Source organism: Ostrinia nubilalis, chromosome 20 (genome assembly GCF_963855985.1).
Source record: "Ostrinia nubilalis chromosome 20, ilOstNubi1.1, whole genome shotgun sequence".
Taxonomy (NCBI): domain Eukaryota; kingdom Metazoa; phylum Arthropoda; class Insecta; order Lepidoptera; family Crambidae; genus Ostrinia; species Ostrinia nubilalis.
The window spans coordinates 12075760-12088103 of record NC_087107.1 but is presented as its reverse complement, the minus strand read 5'-3'; the positions used below and the strand labels follow the sequence as shown (position 1 = coordinate 12088103).

The following is a 12344-nucleotide window of genomic DNA, read 5'->3' as shown; positions in this document are numbered from 1 at the left end:
GGATTTTTACCTAAGTCAAAGATTTAATTCCGGAGGCAGAAATGAATTTCATAAAGCTGTTTCATTCCCGTTAATATGTATTTAAATGATGAAGTTAAACGGATATTCAAAATAGTTACTCAGAATTGATTTGTATAACAGCAATAATGGGAAAATTTTACTAAAACTGTTGGAATCTCTTGTCTAATTTTAAGTAGTTTCTTCAGCAGTTTGCGAGCCACCTGGGAAATTAACCGAGAGGAAGTGAGTTAGTTATGTAATCTAAAATAACCGGTTAATTAACTGCGAATACAACATGAAATATTTCTCGTTGCTAATTGCGAACGTATAAAATCCCTATCGATAAATGGAGAGGGTTCTTAATGAAAATAAAATAAAAAAGCTCTATGGAGCTCGAGAGGTTAAACCGGCAATTAGCAAGATCGCTTGTTTTAATTTCTTTTATGCAATGGATTAAATAATTACCGTTTTTTAGAGACAAGCGTCGAGACGCGAACAATGTCCGCCAGTAAAGTTTTTTAATACCAGCTGCCAAGCAAGGAAGTTGCGGATAGATACAAAGCGAAACCACTTCTTTCAGCAACTAATTATGATGAGGAAATTAGCTCGATAAGGCGGAAAATTATTTATAAATGGATCAACTGTTATGGCAGGGGATAAAGAAGTTAGTTGAAATAACCCATATTGACTACGATCTTTTTTTACATTTGCAATAAAATCTCCAAGTGCTTTTCTCTAGCAAGTATGAGAAAAAAAGAGTTGAGTGTCTACGAGTAAGTCATATTTAGGTACAGTGAAATCCTAAAAATATAATATTAGAAGTGAAAAATAGTGTTTATGGATTCGAAAACACTTTTTTAAATGTCATTTTATAGTACGTACAGTAGCAGATCCCGAGGTGAGCAGTCTACACGTTTTTTATTAATATTTTTTATGCATGTGTTTGACCGCAGTCGCATCTGATGTTTTAATAAGTGTGATAGAGTCAAGGATGGTCCATACCTATTCACCTAAGTGCCTATTCACTCTCGGATTGAAAATTCCCAGATTATAATTTTCGGGAAAAACAGCATCAGGAAACGAATTCCAGTCCCTAGCTGTTCGCATCATAAAATTACTACCGTGCTTCTTCACACAGATCCAATAATCCATATTTATAGGAACTAATAACTGAAGAACAATTTCTAGTCATATACGAAGTGACAAACGAAGTCTGACCACGTCTGACACCACAAAGTGCTTCGGTCTGACAAACAAAGTTGGGAAAAGTTGACAGAGACGAAAGTATCGCTACGTGTTCTCTCACGAGCTAACTTGTTGCAGCCCTTGTCACTTTGCTGCCCACTAAACTATTCAAGAGGGCATTTAAGTGTTTCAGGACTGGAAGAGGTCTAGGTGTTCTTAAATTCAGGACTTTTTTAAGACTAGCGGACGAAATCTGAGCGTAAGTTACTTGGACGTTTAATTTGACATATAAGGCAGTGGTGCTCCTGTACCTTGACCATGCAGTTTTTATACACCTAAAACACTAACTCTATAATACATAGATAAGTTATTACTGTGTATCAAATTTATAAGTTTAATACCCGTTTTCACCATCAATCCTTAATTTTTAAGTGACCCCTATAAAAACAAAATGCCTGTTATGTATTACCATAGGGGTCACTTAAAAATTAAGGATTGATGGTGAAAACAGGCATAAGTTTTCGAAGTTGTAGGTACTGTAATATAATTAAGTAATTCGCTGAAAAAAGATACATTTTAGTTTTTGGGTCCATAATTATCTGTATTAACACATTGTAACACCTATATTACTATTATGAAAGCAATAAACTTATTGAGTATTGAGTATTCAGACTTCAACGCAAATCGTATCAACTTTTCATCCATTTCCAAGAAGGTTGCAAACTGTATCAACTTTGGGTTTGCATTTTCAAGTAGGTTTTTTCCCCAAAAATGCGAAACATCCAGCCAAAATCTCCAAACTTTGCACTCACACCAACAAAATATCCCCCAATTCATAGCTGGAGTTCTTCGTGCATCTTTATCACCCACTGAAGTACCTTGAACGGTCCGCTTCAAAGTGTATATTTACAGTCCCTGGCATCAGGGGATCACTGGTATAACTCACAAAGATATAGAAGGTCTGATGTCTATTATCACCATCAATCCTTAATTTTTAAGCGACCCCTATGGTAACACATAACAGGAATTTTGTTTTCATAGTGGTCACTTAAAAATTAGGGATTGATGGTGAAAACGAGCATTAGGTCCCTATTGTGGACCTTTATGAGACTGCGTTACGGCTGTTCTTCAGTTCTTCATCTTTTGAATAATCCTCAAAATATTCTTGACGTACATTTAAGTATAATTGAGTGCCTATTGTGAAGAAAATTAAAAATACTACACTTCAATTACAAAGATTTTATTAGATTTCCCTTACAAATCTTGATAAAATCTTTAACTCCGCACTAATTATGGTTGGAAACCATTTAAATATGGATTTTATAGGTCCCCTTGTATTGTGTCTTATTCGGGGTCGATTTACTGTGTCTGTTTGCACTGTGTCGTAGATAACTAAACTCATAGAATGCTCAGAAGGTACCATGTCAAATGTTATAACTAAAAAACAAACATTGTGTTGTTGTTTCTTTCAATATTAATCTGTTTTGTGTACCTACCTAATGAAAAAGCAACTGTACCTACCCATAAGTAGGTACTTGAGATATGGGTATGGTTAATTGACCCTTTAGTAACATTTTTTTTTTCAAGTAGAATTTAAGTAAGATTTAAGCAGGATACAGTGCACAATGAAGGGGATTTTATGTGGAGTCTAAAGGACGAACTTGTCTGTCTTTCAAACTGTATTTTTATACGGCAGTACTAGGGGACATTTTATTCGGCAATTCATACATAAAGAGTTTTTATTTGGGACGCGTGTTTTTTGCTTTTACTCACTGTTTTTATTGATCGCATAATAAACTGGGGGTTATATTTCATTTTATGCGAAACACGCATGAAAAGATGGCAGTTTAAAAAATAACGATTTGGTGAAAGAAAAGTCTTGCTATTTTTTCTAGAGGGAATTTATATCGGCAATCGCGGATTGAATAATTGAAATATTTTTATTGTATGGGTTTGTACAAATACCCCTTGCTGATTTAAATATTGTATTTTGGGTTCACCACAATAGTCTGGCGGTCGACGGGGTCGGACTAGCGTATTTCGATCGGTATTTCGATGCTTAACCCGTAGGCTACCGTCGCCTTCTGAAAATTCAAATAAAGTATGATAAAAGGAATCAGAGGTGGAATTGTGTAAAGCAATCGTTATCATTTGACAGTTCATAACGTACGATTATTCTTTCAAACGCTTTGTTTAACTGACTTTATCGTACGTTAGAACTGTCATATGATTACGATTGCTTTACACAATTCCACCTCAGACCGATGGCTTTCTCTTGAAGCACGGAATACTTTACGGGTTTATTAATTCACGTAAATCATGGCCTTACCACACTGGGATTTTAAACTGTGTCTCACGTCGAAATCGAACCCACAACCTCTGTGTCCATTCACAGAATCTGATCATTGTACTAAAATTTAATAAAAAATTGAAAAAATAAAACTAATCACAATTTTCAGACAGGTACAACATTTTAATCGTTTCGTATCATTCCATGCCTTCATTTTCTTTTATAAAAAGCTCATACAGTGTAATACGATACTAAGTGCGTAGCTGCGTAGGTACACGAAAAAACTTTAGCCTAAAGTTGACACGAATTTTCAGGTTTCCCACAATCGTGTTCATTATCTCATACGACTTTTCCACACGAACCCAATTGTTCCCCACATGGCACGTGGAAGCAAATTTAAAGATTATTCTCCCATTTTTGTGGGAAACTGGCAAACTGAGCAGCTCTAACATTCCTTGCACGATGTTCTCATGCCGGAATACAAAATAGGGTATGTATTTATGATGTTTGTTGTATTAAATATTTATGTCTGGATATAATATGTAAGCGGGGAAATGTTGGCTGGTTCGAACAATAATGTTGTTGTTCGGAAGTTAACATTGGTGATTGTGTTGTGTACCTATAGGTGACTGACCCCCGTATTCAAAAACGATGCTTACTTAAGTGAAGCAACAAATTGAACGCACAGCGTTGAATAGAGCTCTGTGATTGGTTCGTATGTCACCCTGTGCGTTCACGCTCACTTGAGACCTCATAGTATTGTTTGTGAATACGGGCGTGAGTTTTGTACGTCAACACCAGCAAATGAACAGTCCTGCGCTGCCCGCATCCAGGCTCTTCCCGCGACCTTCACCAGATCGTCGGTCCACCTAGTAAGAGACCTGCCCACGCTACGTCTTGGAAAACCTTGGAGGAGGCCTTTTTCCAGCAGTGGACGTCATTCGGCTGAAACGAACGAACGAACGAACCAGCTAATATGTTGTCCTGTGGTTGTAAGTGGTACGGGACTATTCTCACCTCTCGTTCCCATCGCTGCAACTCCTGTGTATCCAGGATCTACAGCTTGACCGCCAATAAAACGTTGAGTAGTCCCAAAGGACCAACTAACGTCGGAACCTGTTAAAATGTAGAAGTTTAAACTAGTTATTTCCTTCCTTTGTTAACTAGAAAATAGATCTTTACATAGTAACTATACTCGTAAATCAAATTCACTCCATTTCTTTATACACTTAGGGCTTGTTTCCAAGGAGACATCACGTTTGTTGCAGGGTCCCGTTTTTATATTAACGTTTACTCGAACATCCTGTTTTTAGTGTCCCGCAAAAAACCAATCTGTTCGGATTTGTAATTCGAATTTCAAACACGTTCACACGACAGTCTAGTCACGGTAATACTATCTATACAGTATTCCAACTTGACCATATTTTTGAAATAAATGTCAACAGCCGCGTGGAACGTCACGGTATGACAACATGCGATAGGGCTGCCCACCTGCAGACCCTATTTTCATTACATCTGCCTACTTAGAATTTCTATCTAGTTTTGTAAAAATGTATTTTGTAATTGTATTTTTTATTTTTATTTTGACAAACAAAATACGTTGTGAATGAAATAGGATAAAAATGAATGTTGTTTTGTTATTAGTACATTTAATTAAAAAAATAAATTTGTGTTAAGATTTAGTAACAAATCTTATAAATTTGCGACCGTAAAATGTATGCGCCTCGCTCGACTGAGGCGCACGAAAATGCTTGATTATACAGGGTGTTAGGTAAATGGGTTTATAAGCCGACACTAGCCCATGTTAACATGTGCATATAATTAATGGTATGGTGAAGTCAGAAAATTGATATCATCATTTTAATAATTTTAATTTTCATACAAATCTGATTTTATGAATTTTATTTTGTATGAAAATTAAAAAAATTAAAATGATGATATCACTGACTCACCATACCATTTAATGTTAATATGGGCTAGTGTTGGCTTATAAACCCATTTACCTAACACCCTGTATAAATAGGTACTGTTTAAAAAAACAACACATCGCGGCATCGTCCGTTTATTACTGTGGCACATTCGCGACACCCCCGACTTTTGCATGTCGAGCGCATACCTAGATTTGAATTTCGAAGGAAAGCTCGCGTTTCGCCCGTTTATATGAAGTTACAATACTGTATGATAGTATTACCGTGGTCTAGTTTTGCGGGATATTGCATTAATGAATTCCGAAAAACTGGATTGCCGTGGGAACGATCCCTTAGATCTTAAAAACTGCTCATGATCATCATCATTTCAGCCATAGGACGACCACTGCTGAACATAGGCCTTCCCCAATGCTTTCTATGTTGATCGATTGGTAAGTAGCGGGCACATAGTACGCAGAACTGACGGCCGATGGGGCAGCAAGGTTCTGGAATGGAGGCCGCGTACCGGAAAACGCAGCGCGAGACGTCCACCTATAAGGTGGACCGACGACATCGTTAAGGTTGCGAGGAAAAACTGCTCAAATAATTTTAATGCAGTTTTCATCAAAAGATTCAAAAATAAGGTTTAGCTGCATAATACATTACACCTTTCAGTCGAGCGGAGCCAGGACGGGTCGCTAACTAGTATTGACTGATTTAAAATGTTGCCCGGTTTTAACTTTGACCTGCTTTTGTTTGTCTAAATTAGCCGAGATTTCAGCTCACAGGATGTACTCGTAGTGTCAATAATCAATATTGCAAGGTAATTATTAGCTCTAGATTTAAAACAACTGTGGTGGAAGTGGGATTACTCCGTTACAAGTAAATTTTAATTCTAAGGGCTGATTTTTCAATCGCCAAATAACTTTTGACCGATGAAGTGAAATCGGCAGTGGGAGACAGCGTATACGTATGTGACTGCACCAGACAGTCTGCCAACAGAGAGAGATGGCGAGAGATCGTGAGGAGAGTTGTATCCGCTTCTACAACCGATGTGAACAACGCCTCAACGTGACCACGACCGCTATGCCAAGAGCGTTACGAATAAGAAGAAGAAGAAGGAATAACTTTTAACTGAAGTATAAGTTTGGCACATTGACAGTTTCAATATGGGAAATATGTCATAATGACAAGTTTAGTCTCCACTGCAGGAGCAAGTCGTGCTCTAATTTACCAGAGGCAAATGAAGGACTGACTGTCACTGACATAGCTCGACGGATTAGCAAGCTGAAGTGGCAATGGGCAGGGCACATAGTACGCAGAACTGACGGCCGATGGGGCAGCAAGGTTATGGAGTGGAGGCCGTGTACCGGAAAACGCAGCGTGGGACGTCCACCCACAAGGTGGACCGACGACCAGATAAAGGTAGCAGGAAGGCGCTGGATGCAGGCCGCTACCAACAGGGCAGCATGGTAAGTATTGGGGGTGGCCTATGTTCAGCAGTGGACGTCCTATGTCTGAGATGATGATGATGATGAAATTAAGGATTTGGCCTAAACTCTCCATGCTGGCTGAGGCTTGTATCTTTTTTTTAGTATCGACATAAAAATCTTCATTGAGAATTTTAATTCTGAAGAAGTGAATAATTTTGTCTGCTCTCACACATGCTTAATCCCTTTGCAGTAAATGCTACTTTGACTTTAACTTAATTACTAGTAGTATCTTCTTCAAATTAGCTAACTACTTATTGTAGGCATATACAGTAGGTTTGAAAGTTTGTAAACTTCTTAAATATATTAAGTCAAATGAAATCATATTGAACAATGGTAGATAAAAGTTTTAGTAGTTTTCAAACACCTATAAAAAACCTCTATATGAGAAATGTAAGAGTTGTTTAGAAGACATCGATAATATCGCTTGTGCTGTTTGTCTAAATATAATAATATAATAACTCAAAGGTGACTGACTGAGTGACTGACTGACGTAGGTTCGGGCTGAAATTTGGCATGCAGGTAGATGTTATGACGTAGGCATCTGCTTAGAAAATATTTTACGGAACTCCACCCCTAAGGGGGTAGGTAAAACGGGATCAACGCGTACGAAGTCGCAGGAGGCCGCTAGTTGACAATAAAAGGAGTGAAATAAAAAAGTATCTTCATAACTTAATTATCATTTTGCTATGTCAACTTTCACGTGGTATAAAATTGTGCTTTTCAATGAGCCTACTAAAATAAACTTATGTTGTGAGCTCCTGAATAATTGATCCGGATCCGTACAGCAAAAACAGCAGATGTCACATCGCCACTTAGCTCTGAAGTGCATCTATATCGGTCTAAACGAATTACCAGCGTCTCGCAATCCTTTGAGAAATAAGCACGCTGCACAACATTGAGAAATTCAACCTTGCCAGCATTGGAATAGCGGTGCATTTGAACGGGTGTGTCTGTGTACAAATCATTGCACAGTAGGGATGGGACAGTGTCTAAGATATGATTATAATTTTGCTATGAACTTAATTCCATAAGATTTTCAACTTTCGCGTTCCATTTCAACTAAACTATTTATTGTAACTCATTAATAAACGTCGCGTTAAGACCCGTGTCTTACTACATATTTTAACTTAATTCCATGTCACGTGACTTACTTGACTTAAGTTCCTATGTGGGGAAGAGGGCGTCCACAACAGTCCTCCATCGCGTTCGGTCTTGAGCTTTACGTTTGATCTCGCTCCAAGTCTTGCCGATCTTCTTCGCCTCGTCTGCCACAGTGCGCCGCCAAGTTTACTTGGGGCGACCACGTTTGCGTTTTCCTTGGGGGTTCCAATCCAGATAAATTCCATGTCACGTAATTTTTATTATTTGGAAACACCCTTATAACTAAGTATTTTTTTTAAATCCACAACGAGGAATGTCAGCTTCGGCTTGATCATCTCACCTCATAGAGAGTGATCATCAAGCCGAAACCGAAGGTGGAAACGAACTTCACCCTGAGTATTTAACCACAGAGGAACAGCCGGAACACAACGATGCTGTCCTACTCCTAAAAGTGTTGCTTATATTCTAGGCATGTAACGTCTTTTCAGACAATTTATTTATTCATACTACACATTTTCAATTAAGCAGAAGCCAATTTCAAAATGCAATGAGGCTAATGAATAATGAAAATTCGAATTTTCTTAGTTTTTGAGTTTGAAAAATGTTTGGTAAATTAGTGATTTCAATAGGCATTTAATATTTTACCTGAAGCGAGCAGCATATTTACAGCAGCAGATGTGTTATGTTGTATGTTTTTTCAAGCGATCCGTAGGGACTTCCATCACGTGAATGGTGATTTAATATTTTAACTCCTTCGGGATAGACTCCACAAACATTGTGTGTCAAAAATCCACCCGCGGCTTAAGAGAGATGCCACACGGGCGTTTGGTCTCTTAGACTATGAGTTATTTTTCAATCACTAAGGGCTGATTTTTCCACCGTCGGATATCTTTTAACAAAAGAATAAAATTGTCATTTTGACATATTTCCCATACTGAAGCTGTCAATGTGCAAACTTATTCTTCAGTTAAAAGTTAACCAGCGATTGAAAAATCAGCCCTTTATGTAGTTCATAATATCATAATTCATATAGTTAAGAAACTTAACGCTTTTGGATAAAAGTTCCGTGTTCCGGACTATTAAATACCGGACTGTATGTAAATTTTTCAGGTCACATTATCGATAAGTTTCCCAACCCTACTCAGAAACAGGGCAGCATTTTATGGGCGGAATGCAAACATTATCGCATGAGTGATGGTGACACAGCTCCAGATTATTGCCGTGTTCCTACTTTTTGCTGTTTATTACGAAGGCTCCGAGATCGCCAGTGTGCGGTTTTTAAAATGAACTATGTTTCGTTTTTATTGCTTTTTGGTATCTTGACATACTTGTTTAATTTATTTATCGAAGTTTGCATTTTCGTTCTTTTGTTTTAGATGTTTCTTCATCACAAGGTGGATAGATTAAAGGTTGCAGGAATGCGCTGAATGCAGGCCGCTACCATCCGGCCATTCAGGATATCATTGAGGGATGCCTATGTTCAGCAGTGGATTTCCTGTGGCTGAAATGATGATGATGATGATGATGATGATGATGATGATGATGATGATGATCATGAGCTTCTAAATGTACATGCACAGTCAATCAAACAGAGATAAGAATATAATACATCGTAGCGTCTGTTTTTCTAGCTCTAATACTTCTGGGGGCCTTACATCTTTTTCATGACATAGGTATTTTTTGAAAAATGTATTACGTTATCGACTTATCTAGTCTTCGTTTAAGTAACTTAACAAAATATTCATAATTTATGGCTAATGAACCAACATTAATGAAAAATAGATCTACAGTCTAAAATTTCGAAAGAGATATTACTATACAAGTTTCTTAATCACTTTGTAATTTTCTTTTTAATTAATCGATTATTTAGAAATTTGTTATAAAAGTCTTGTCCTTTTAGTTTATAAATTACATTTTAGTGTTTTCCAATTTATCATAAGGGTTCGAATCAATCCTTAATTTTTAAGTGACCCCACTTAAAAAATAGGGACTGATGGTGAAAACGGGGTTAAAGCTTTTTAAAACTTTTTAAAATGATGAGTATGAGTGTGACTCTATATTTTAAACCTGTGTGTAAAGTCCGAGGTTTAATTATCTGATCCTTAATGTACAAATAAAACATACCTTCGACATGAAAATTAAAAATGTAAAAAAATAATGCAGATTAACCATAATTGAAATATTATTAAAATCTAAATAGAGAATTGCGATTCGGGCGGGCCTAAAGATCTTTGCTTTATTTTAATTGTAATGGAACGCGAAAGCTTAAAATCTTTATTTACTAATTCAAATGGTCCAGACGTTCTCTACTTTTGCAATACTTTAAACAATTCTTATTTTTATGTATACACTAGCGGCCTCTCGCGGCTTCGCCCGCGTGGAATTTTGTGTGTCTGTCACAAAAAATCTTTATCGCGCGCGTCGCTGTTTCAAAAACCGGGATAAAACTATCCTACGTCCTTTCCCAGGACTCAAACTATCTCTATGCCAAATTTAATTAAAATCGGTTCAGTGTTTTAGGCGTGAAAGCAAGACAGACAGACAGACAAAGTTACTTTCGCATTTATAATATTAAATTATAGATGGAAATTGGTATTTGTATAAATAACTCCAGTATTATCTTCCTACGTATTTACAAATGTTATCTGTTCCATTGTCCCATTACACCCAAACAGAATCGTTTGTGTTTCGAAGTCACATGACGCCATGGAAGAACAAATGACTGGCTCGTTCATTGTCTAATTTGTAAAGGGTAAACAGCCAGCCCAAGATATGAACATAAATTATAACCTCAATTTTACCGCTCACATTTTTCCGGCACCTTATTTTTGGGGTAAATCACAGGAGGTTGGCGGGTCGGTAAGAAAAAAAGAAACATTTATTACGATGAACATCACTTAGGGGCAAAGAAGGTAGAAAAAAAGCAGAAATAGCACATAAAACAAATATTACAAGGAAATAAAAAGTAAACTGAGCAGTGCTACCCTGTCGCAACAGCGATGCCCATCGCAATGGAACTCCACTCAGCATATGCCGTGGCACACGGTGGGGAAGGCCACGACGCTGGTTTTCAGTGTGCCCCATGCCGAGTGGAAGTCACGTTAAGTCTCTAAGAACTTTAGATTTTAAAATCAAGTCAAATCAAATTAATAGTTTATTCTACTTAAGCTCTTTCCAGGACGCTTAAACACGTCCCAAATATAGCTTGTGCCACCACTTCATGAGAACATAATAATATGGGCTGGTGCTGAGCATTTAAAATTTTAATTTATTAATTATTTTGTTGCAGGTAAACATGCCCACGGTTCACCAGACGGTAAGTTTAAATAAATATCCTTGTACATTTTAAACTGCGCCATCTAGTCAAAGTTAGTTTAACTTAGTTTTTCAGTCATTGTCCGGCGACAACGGATATAAATATTTGTAAGATAATTAGATGTTAAGTATCTCTTCATCAGCCAGATAGTTTTGACTGTTCCAATCCCTTGCCAGACAAGTATTTTACGGTAGCCAGGTAACCCAATCTTCATAATAGTCAACGTTCTTACCTATGTTGGGAGCATGCGCTGACAAACTTTCAGCTTTAAATAACATAGGTCTGGCGTTCAGTGGTTCTTTAGGCCCCTTTCCATGGCGCTTGTACACGTTCTAAATATAGCTTGCTACCACCACTTTGGGACAACATACAGGCTAGTGCTGCGAAGAATTGGCGAAAGAAACTCATGCCCGTTATCACGATCAATCTCAAATTTTTAAGTGAAAATAAAATTCCTTCCCTATGTTCACTTAAAAATTAGGGATTGATGGTGAAAACGGGCATAAGTCACCTTTGTCAGCTTCTTTTTCAAGTACTCGTGGATACAGATATGTATATTCCCTTGATTCTCTTCTCACTTGCACCACAACCACGTAGTAAATATTTGGCACAACCCCCGCTGTTTTATCATCCCGCCAGTGATACGACCTTCATTTCCATACTCAAGTGGTTTGCAGTTTAATCTGCGTGCGCGACGGTGCCCCGACGCCGCAATGATTTTATTAGGGATGTCACCCTCGACCGTGAATTCCCTGAAGTCAACTTCGGGGGTGTTTTCCTATCATTAACTGGACTGGGAATTTTTATTCGCAGGTTTTAGATTATAGCCTATGTTATTCTTATGTATCAACAATAATAATATTGTAAAGTCTCATCAAAATCCGTTTAGTAGGTACATTTGCGTGAAAGAGTAACAAACATTCATCTATCAATCCTCACAAACTTTCTCATTCATAATTTTTATTACAAGTGGGAAGGATTTATAATAATAGTACACTAAAAAAAATTTTTGGTTACTGCTTACACAACAAAAGTGACCACCGAACACTTTG

General features: G+C 37.4%; 1 protein-coding gene across 1 annotated transcript in view; it reads left to right on the top strand.

Moving 5' to 3' along the window:
* LOC135081905 (nephrin-like) overlaps positions 1 to 12344 on the top strand; it is a 183528-nt gene that overhangs the window by 40507 nt on the left and 130677 nt on the right. The window contains exon 3 of the mRNA XM_063976686.1: positions 11266 to 11292. Coding sequence (XP_063832756.1) covers positions 11266 to 11292 — 27 coding nt within the window. The remainder of the gene's footprint in view (positions 1 to 11265; positions 11293 to 12344) is intronic.